Source organism: Oncorhynchus kisutch, linkage group LG3 (genome assembly GCF_002021735.2).
Source record: "Oncorhynchus kisutch isolate 150728-3 linkage group LG3, Okis_V2, whole genome shotgun sequence".
Taxonomy (NCBI): domain Eukaryota; kingdom Metazoa; phylum Chordata; class Actinopteri; order Salmoniformes; family Salmonidae; genus Oncorhynchus; species Oncorhynchus kisutch.
This window is the reverse complement of record NC_034176.2, coordinates 45,462,180-45,471,907: the sequence shown is the minus strand read 5'-3', so window position 1 is coordinate 45,471,907 and position 9,728 is coordinate 45,462,180. Positions and strand designations below refer to the sequence as shown.

The 9,728-nt window shown below is 40.7% G+C and overlaps 1 protein-coding gene across 2 annotated transcripts in view; it reads left to right on the top strand.

Annotated features, from left to right (window-relative positions):
* The first annotated feature begins 6,750 nt into the window (after window positions 1-6,750).
* Window positions 6,751-9,728, top strand: part of znrf3 (zinc and ring finger 3) — a 116,736-nt gene continuing 113,758 nt past the window's right edge. For both annotated transcript variants that reach the window (XM_031807025.1, XM_020475768.2), the window contains exon 1: window positions 6,751-7,292. In XM_031807025.1, the coding sequence (XP_031662885.1) occupies window positions 7,062-7,292 (231 nt within the window). In that variant the 5' untranslated portion in view covers window positions 6,751-7,061. The remainder of the gene's footprint in view (window positions 7,293-9,728) is intronic.

Sequence of the window (9,728 nt, the reverse complement as noted above, 5' to 3'; positions counted from 1 at the left end):
TTTCCAGTCATTATTATAAGCCGTCCTCCCCTCAGCAACTTCCACTGCATTCATGGTGAAATCTTAAATAATAAACTGACATGCGACTGAAACTCCACTGAGAGTACATGTAAATTCAATTCTTATGGCTCTTCATTAGGCTTAACTAAAAGTCTATAACTATAACACATAGAAACGCATTGAATAATACATTCATAAATAGCAAAACAGACAGTCAAAAAATAAATCATAAGGAGTAAGGTTTTGAAGTCTGTCCTATGACTAGGAGATATAAGAAAGCTCAGGAAATATTTTAGTTTTTTTTCAACACATATTTAACCCTTTTTTTTTTGGGCACAAATCTACATTTTTTAAACCAGTACCAGGTTACCTTCAGACTAGTCCCATGACACTTGTGAGGGTCATAGAGCAAATCGCAGAGTCTCATCTTTCCATAGAGTAGTCATTTTAGTTAGTAGGCCAAACTGATCGGATGCTACAAATGTTTTTGTGAGAAGATTTTTGGGATGTCTCCTGATCTGACCAACAGCGCTGTAGCTCTGCCACTTTCCACTGCAGATGCAGAAGGCTGACATGGGCAGATGCTGTGAATTGAGACGCAGCCATTGCAGATATCTAGCTTAAATTGACAGATGTTGATGGGGATTTTCTTATTATGTTATTTAGATGTTTTAAGGATTAATAATTTAGGTCGGATTCACTCGCGATATTGTTGAAATGCATTGGAACTTTGTGCCAACTTTTTGGAAGCCCCTATTTGCCAAACTAAATGTGAGTGCGTTGCACCCCTACACAGACTTCACAGCAAATGTCCACATTGCAGTTGGGGGCAGAGCACAAAATGTTGTCTCTAAGCAATTGTGATTGTGATGTTTCTGTCCTGGTTGGCACCCCCCTTGGGTTTGTGCTGTAGGGGAGATCTTTGTGGACTATACTCTGCCTTGTCTCAGGATGGTAAGTTGGTGGTTGAAGATGTCCCTCTAGGGGTGTGCGGGCTGTGCTTTGGCAAAGTGGGTGGGGTTATATCCTGCCTGTTTGGCCCTGTCCGGGGGTATTGTTGGACGGGCCCACAGTGTCTCCTGACCCCTCCTGTCTCAGCCTCCAGTATTTATGCTGCAATAGTTTGTGTCGGGGGGCTAGGGTCAGTCTGTTATATCTGCAGTATTTCTCCTGTCTTATCCTGTGTCCTGTGTGAATTTAAGTATGCTCTCTCTAATTCTCTCTATCTTTTTTCTTTCTTTCTTTCTCTCTTTCTTTCTTTCTTTCTTTCTTTCTCGGAGGAACTGAGCCCTAGGACCATGCCTCAGGACTACCTGGCCTGATGACTCCTTGCTGTCCCCAGTCCACCTGGTCGTGCTGCTGCTCTAGTTTAAACTGTTCTGCCTGTGGCTATGGAACCCTGACCTGTTCACCGGACGTGCTACCTATCCCAAACCTGCTGTTTTCAACTCTCTAGAGACAGCAGGAGCGGTAGAGGTTACTCTGAATGATCAGCTATGAAAAGCCAACTGACATTTACTCCTGAGGTGCTGACCTGTTGCACCCTCTACAACCACTGTGATTATTATTATTATCTGACCCTGCTGGTCATCTATGAACATTTGAACATCTTGACCATGTTCTGTTATAATCTCCACCCGGCACAGCCAGAAGAGGACTGGCCACCCCTCATAGCCTGGTTCCTCTCTAGGTTTCTTCCTAGGTTCTGGCCTTTCTAGGGAGTTTTTGCTAGCCACGTGCTTCTACACCTGCATTGCTTGCTGTTTGGGGTTTTAGGCTGGGTTTCTGTAAAGCACTTTGTGACATCAGCTGATGTAAGAAGGGCTATATAAATACATTGGATTGATTAATTGATTGAATTGGGCATCATTGGCGAAAGTGGGCATGTAAGTAATCTATACCCAACCCTCCAGTAAGTCGTGACGAACTCACTTACAAGACTCAGTTTTGGACGAACCTGACTATATCATCAAAATAATATGCTATTTACACTTTGTAGTCAATTTTGATACTTTAATACATTTTTCTGACTCATATCAATGCCACATGGGCTGTTTTTCAAAAGGAGAAGTTGGTTTTCAAGGGCAGTTGACCTTTAAAGACAGAGGAAGCGATTGATCTATACTGAACAAAAATATGAACGCAAAATGTAAAGTGTTGGTCCCATGTTTCATGAGCTGAAATAAACGATCCCAGAAATGTTCCATTTGCACAAAAAGCTTATTACTCTCAAATCAAATCAAATTTATTTATATAGCCCTTCGTTCATCAGCTGATATCTCAAAGTGCTGTACAGAAACCCAGCCTAAAACCCCAAACAGCAAGCAATGCAGGTGTAGAAGCACGGTGGCTAGGAAAAACTCCCTAGAAAGGCCAAAACCTAGGAAGAAACCTAGAGAGGAACCAGGCTATGTGGGGTGGCCAGTCCTCTTCTGGCTGTGCCGGGTGGAGATTATAACAGAACATGGCCAAGATGTTCAAATGTTCATAGATGACCAGCATGGTCGTATAATAATAAGGCAGAACAGTTGAAACTGGAGCAGTAGCACGGTCAAATGGACTGGGGACAGCAAGGAGTCATCATGTCAGGTAGTCCTCACAAATGTTGTGCACAAATTTGTTTACATCCCTGTTAGTGAGCATTTCTACTTTGCAAGATAATCCATCCACCTGACAGGTGTGGCATATCAAGAAGCTGATAAAACAGTGTGACCATTACACAGGTGCACCTTGTGCTGGGGACAATGAAAGGCTACTCTAAAATGTGCAGTTTTTTCAAACAACACAATGCCACAGATGTCTCAAGTTTTGAGGGAGACTGCAATTGGCATGCTGACTGCGGGAATGTCCACCAGAGCTCTTGCCAGAGAATGTAATGTTAATTTCTCTACCATAAGCCACCTCCAACGTTGTTTTAGAGAATTTGGCAGTATGTCTAACCAGCCTCACAACCGCAGACCAAGTGTAACCACGCCACCCAGGACCTCCACATCTGGCTTCTTCACCTGCGGGATCATCTGAGACCAGCCACCCGGACAGATGATTAAACTCTCTAACATTGAAAGTCAATATATATAAAAAATATTTAAATAAAAAGAGTTCTTAACAGGGCGTGTTTTTTTTTACCCTCGCAGGTAAATTAGCTGATTAAACTGAGGAGTATTTCTGTCTGTAGAAAGCCCTTTTGTGGGGAAAAACTCATTCTGATTTGCTGGGCCTATGCCCTCCCAGGCCCACCCATGGCTGCATTCTGCTCATTCATGTGAAATCCATAGATTAGGACCTAATTTACTTCAATTTACTGATTTTCTTGAATGAACTATAACGCAGTAAAATTGTTGATTTTGTTGCATGTTGCGTTTGTATTTTTTATCAGTATAGAAACAACCCCTAGACCCTATTCTAGACCATAGGCCCTACTCTAAGGTGGCAGGCAGCCTAGTGGTTAGAGAGTTGGACTAGGAACCGAAAGGCTGCACGATCAAATCCCTGAGCTGACAAGGTTACCTATTACATTTGTTCAGATCAACTTCAAGTTCCTAGCAGGTTAGCTAAGGGTTACATCCCAATAATCTCCTTTCTCCTGAATTGTGCACTTGTTCACTCCCTTTCATTGATTTGGAAGGAAAATGGTGGTATGTATGGAAACTCCCTCGAGCCCATTCCACCACGAATCAAATGCTTTAAAATGTGTGGGGAGTAGTGAACGATTGCACACTTGGGACAAAACCAGGGACTCATGTCATTGTGCTTGCAGGTCTTTTACAAACCAGCAGAGGGCAGGCTTGATGTAAAAACTTAAATCTACCGTGATGAGAAGCAATAGCTGCTGACTTGTTGACAAAAGAAGTTCCCCTTGTCTACTGGTTTATTATAATGTAGTGTTTTGATGTCATTGTATTATACCTGTTCAAAAATGATAATGCTACACTATAGCTTCATGTTTCTTCAACAACTAACCTCTATGGGAAAATAATCTCAATTTATTTGAAATAACTCGAGACGAGAGACGGAGCCAATGGAATGTTATATTGTGTTGATCATGTATTGGCATCTTGCGTTATTATTTATAATCTGTATTGTTTAGGAGAACATGTCCGATAACTGTGGTCAGTGGTGTATACAATCAATGACAGACAGTGTTCGGAGTATATCAAAACAGTCTTTACAAATACTGACATTTGGGAAATCCCAGAAACATTTTTGCATTTAACCAGGCAAATTCTTATTTACAATGACAGTCTACCCCAGCCAAACCAGGACAGCACTTGGCCAATTTTGCACCACCCTATGGGACTCCCAATCACAGCCTGGATTTGAACCAGGGACCTCTTACACTAAGATGCTGTGCCTTAGACTACTGCACCACTCTGTGTAGTGTAGAGCTGCTATACCATTAAATATTTATAAAAATATTTTGATGGGCGCTCAAACAAACGGCATGTCTTACGTTTGAAAGCTAAGTATTTAATAATTGAGTGTTTTGACCACTTCAGATGACAAGACTAGAAATAGCTAAAGATGACTTTGGTGTGTGTGTGTGTGTATATGTGTGTGTGTGTGTGTGTGTGTGTGTGTGTGTGTGTGTGTGTGTGTGTGTGTGTGTGTGTGTGTGTGTGTGTGTGTGTGTGTGTGTGTGTGTGTGTGTGTGTGTGCGTCTGTGTGTTGCAGGACAGATAGTCCACAGATGTGGACTTGATCACAATCAATGGTCACCAGGCAAAGGTGATCTGTTAATAATTGTCATGCTTGAGGTGGAAGAAGAAAAAAACATCTTCAGGATCAGCTTGCTAGCTTCAACTCCTTTCATTTTTTTTTGCTCCTCTGCATTGCTGCCATTTGAATCAGAACATATGTTGACCAGAAAGTAGCTTTTTTTCCAAGGGCTGCTGCATTTTTGACCTAAAAAGGCCTCTAGTCTCCATCTCGTGCAGTTGGTTTTCATAATCACCTTGCTACTCAACTGACAGAGTTGTGAGATGAGACCTTGCTTCTGTTTAAAAAAAAGAATGTTTTTATTATATTTACATCTAGCACTGTGGATAATAAGGATACCGTCTCATTAAGTAGATTTTACACTTAAAATCATTTTACTTGATAAATCTATTTGCAGCTGAAATGAGATCAGTCAAGGATGAAAAAGCTGTTGACAAGATAGGGGTAGATAATGAATGCAGTTGTAATCAAATCAAATGTCACTTGATTCCAATTTAAAATCTGTTTCTATAATATCATACCAAGATATGTATGTGATAAATATTGTAGCCCATGTTGGCCTGCATTTCGTTAAATGCATTGAACAAATAAAATGTTGCACAGAGGTCCTCTGATTCAGACACTGGAATTATACATAAGATCTGTCTGTGTTCCAAATGGCACCATATGCCCTACATAGTGCACTACATTTGACCAGAGCCCTATGGGACTAGGAATAGGGAGCCATTTGGGACTCAGTGATCCAGGCTGTCTCCAGCACCCAGGCACTGCCATGCCCCATGCAGCACAAAAACAAACGCCTCTCTCACACGCCTGTCTGGATAAAGGATTCAAGACGAGACATCAGACTGGTCCTTTGTCCAAACACCATTATATTATTCACAGCAATATTATTGTCTACTGAAAAATAATCCATGTAACAATATACTTTATTTAATTCTAATTAGATTTTTTTTAAACTAAAAACTAAATACACTATATTTATGTTTGTCCTCTATTTTTGTGTAATTGTTTGTGTTATGGTTTGCAATAGTTTTACTCACCTCAATCGTTCACAGTGTGTAAAAAAATGTCATGCAAAACTCGAACCCTATACATGCCTAATATTGGGCATCAATCTCTCCTACACCGAAATGATGATGCATTTCTGTTACAAATAACCCTTGATATGCTTTAAACACCTGTGACAGCGGTTTCTCTCAATTACTGAAAGTACGTGTAATTAGCCTGTCATGCCTCAGTCTTAATAACAATTAGGGTAAGAACCCTTTGAAGATGAGAGGAATGCAGCTACACAAAACACTGACATGGGTATTTGACAACTTGTAATGCATATTATGTTAATAATGCCAAAATAACTGAATTATTTGGGCAACACTTTATAATACTTTTCATAAATAAGCGTTAATTAACCATTTATAAAGGCTCTTATTCATGATTTGTATAAAGTGTTGGTTAAATTGTCCCTTTTATTTCTTAAACACGAACACGCGGCATGCTTCGTGATCTATTCTTCAAAACTACCGGCAACTACAGGCTGCGTAGTAACTTTCTAATCTCACAATAGGGGCAAATGTATCATTAATGTAACAAGTTACCATTAATGCCTAGTGACACAGATATATCAGAAATGAGATTGAAAAATTAGCCGGGTTAAATAATGAAGTGTTTTGAAGAGGGTAATGATTATTTTAAGGTCGTGTTTCTATCTTCAAGGGCTTCAACCCTGAACGAATGACCCCTTCTAAAAGACAGTGTTTATGAATATTTTAATCATGTTGGCTGTTAAATCTCTTGTCCATAGCTAAACTAAACCTCGATTAGGCTATGTCAGCTCAAATGTATCACGTTTGATAAAATGTCTGGCTTCAATTCGAGGTATACTTGTCGACCTATTAGGCTCCTAAATAGGAATTGTTAACGACGAATGCGCCGTGCGTCCTTAACAGAATGCTGGCACTCGAAAGCGGGGAGTGGAAAGTAGAGGGTCAGGAAAATTGGTGGGTGGGGATAACCCTTTTCGAAGGAAAAAAAACTAAAACAATCACGTGTTTGGAGATCAAAGGAGATCCGCTTTGTAGAGCTGGAGAGAGAGGGAGTGAGAAAGAGAAAGAGAGAAAGAGAGAGCGGGCGGGCGGGCAAGCAAGCAAGCAACGTAATTGACAAGGCTGCAATGGTGAAATAAACACTCTCGGCCAACGCACAGCTTTCGTTGCACAATTGCGAAAACACGGCGCTCTTTTGACGCATCGATCTCGCTTCAGATTCGATTTCCAGAATTTCAGCACCATCACCTAATCACGCTTGGAAATTATGTTCCGATCGGCGCATATCCAACCGGCAAGATGATGATTTTACCAAGGAGGAGGTTAGAGTGTGTAGCCGATTCGGTGGTCTTGGTGATCTTCGTGGTCACCACTTCTCTTGGAACGGTTTTCGCCAAGGATACGGCTTTTGTGGAAGTAGTGCTGTTTGAGTCAAGTCCAAATGGAGATTATACTACATACACGACGGGGTTGCAAGGACGATTCTCAAAGGCAGGAGCCACTATCAGTGCGGAGGGCGAGATCGTGCAAGTATGTACAACTCAGTTAAGTTGTGGGAAGGACATATACAATATGTTGCTACGGCTCTGTTTGCTTATCAGTACTGAGCCTGGACGTTCATTCTACTTCGCTACTCTACTCTAAAACTTTATCGAAGGGTGGGGAGGGGGGGGGGGGGGGTTGTTGAGTTGCACTGTGTGTGTTGTATGTGTGAGGATGGTACTAGCCTCCTATTGCTACCAAATGTGATTACAAGATGGCTTCTATCTTTTGGAACTCATTCACATGTACATTGCAGGTTCTTTTCGGGATAAAATCTCAGATTCACCCAGAATCTGCCATGGCATATACATTCAATAACCTTTTTTTTCACGGATTAACATGGTTATTACACTTGTAAACGTTCCCAGGAAAATCATAGAAGTTGTTCATCACAACTTGATCAGAGTTACAACTGATAGATGGTTGGTCACAGTTCCATCAAATATTGTCTGGGAGTACTCAAGAATAACGTCTAATGATTTCATTCAGTAGTACGCCTTATAGGTCATTTCGTTCCCAATTAATTGGTGGATGGTTGTTTGTTTTCATTATTGACTTATTTAAAAAAAAATCTTAGTTCAACCAATATAACTAAATAAACCTCCTACCTACTGTACCGCCTCGCTGCGAAGATACATGATCAATTATCACACAGACAATTTCTTTGAAGTTGGCCTAGGCTAAATTATTGTGTGGTTGTTTTGTAACAACCTAAAACATTGAACAAACTCTCCCATATATTTTATTGTACCAGCGTGTTACTTAGTTTTGGAATGGCCTTTCTACATAACTACTTCACCAACCATGCAATGTTCGTAATCATTTCCGTAAAGCACCACCCGCAAGAGCAGCCTACTAAATCCTTTGATGGCCCACCAAGCCTGCAGCCATGTGGATTTAGGGCCACGCCACGGACCCCACCAACCCCGCTGTTGCCTAACCTACCCTGCATGAAACCGGGACGATGTGGTCTATTACTACCCGTCATGATTTGGAGAACTATCTCAGCCTTGTGGTGGTTTGCACTGTTACAGTAGCCTACACATGACCATGATTTGCTAGAAATGGTCTAATTTCAAAGATGACTCCAATTATGACTATTAGTGTGCTAACCTACAGGTTTAATGAAGTAGCCCTGTGAGTTGTTTGCCCATCACTCTTCATATATGACATACCTTATCTGGGTCTGGTTAGGATTGTTGCGGGAATCTATAATGATGCCTGTAACTAATTTATTACTGCTTTCTAACTCATACAGTGAAGTTACATTACAGAGCCACAAAGAATACACTTTCCCAAAGAGAACTTGAATGAATTGTGTGTGTGTGTGTGTGTGTGTGTGCACTCACAAGTGTGTTTTCATAAAAATAACAACCATTTGTCATATTTTGCAATGAAAGTAGCACATTGCGGGAAGACCATCAGGATCAAAGGAGAGCGAATATTTATCACTGAAATGGATCCTGTTTCTACTCAGAGCATTTGTTGGCCGTTCTGGCTTGGCTTGCTAACCACACAGAAATGTGGGACCTCAACTTTACATTGAAAACATCTATTTAGGTTTTCATTTCTTTGCTAACATAGTGACCACTGTGTGGCAGCTTGCATTCGTTGTCCTTTGTAAAGAGGAGGGACATTTTGTCCAGTACAGAAGGACAGAATCACCATGTCCAACTGGTTCCGTTTCAGCGGTCGCTGTTGGTTGTTTATGTGTTTTGTGAATGATTGACTAAGAGAGATGGCAACCTTAAGACTGTATTTTTGAATTGTTAAAGTAATGGCATTTCAAACCATAGAGGCCTTGCTATTCTGCGTTAGTAAGCCTTGTGTAATGAAACTGGGTAGGTTCTTGTGTATGTTTCTGTAAAGATTACTTTGTTCCCACAGGTATAATTTATTATGATGCAATTATAATTAGGGCTGTGAAGATACCAGTATTGGACTTCTAAAAACCTGCTGTATGTAAAATATTGTATGCTATAGCTTGTAAAATCTATCAAATGTGACTTTGAAGGGCAACATAATGATGTTTGTTTCCAACATTAGGGTTGTTTTCCTATTGAAGTTAAACCTTCAGTTTCCTTGATACCAATGAGTATCACGATACTTTCATCCCGGCCCTAGTTATAATGTATATAATAATTGTAAGACTTGTTATTACCATACCAAAATACTTTCACTATTGTCCCCTCTAGGCTGGGAATAGCCATGGACCTCACGATACGATATTATCATGATACTTAGGTGCCGATACGATATGTATTGTAATTCTCACGATTCAATACACTGAGTAAACCAAACATTAGGAATACCTTCCTAATATTGAGTTTTTGCCCTCAGAACAGCCTCAATTCCTTGGCATGGGCTCTACAAGGTATTGAAAGCGTTCCACAGGGATGCTGGCCCATGTTGACTCCAATGCTT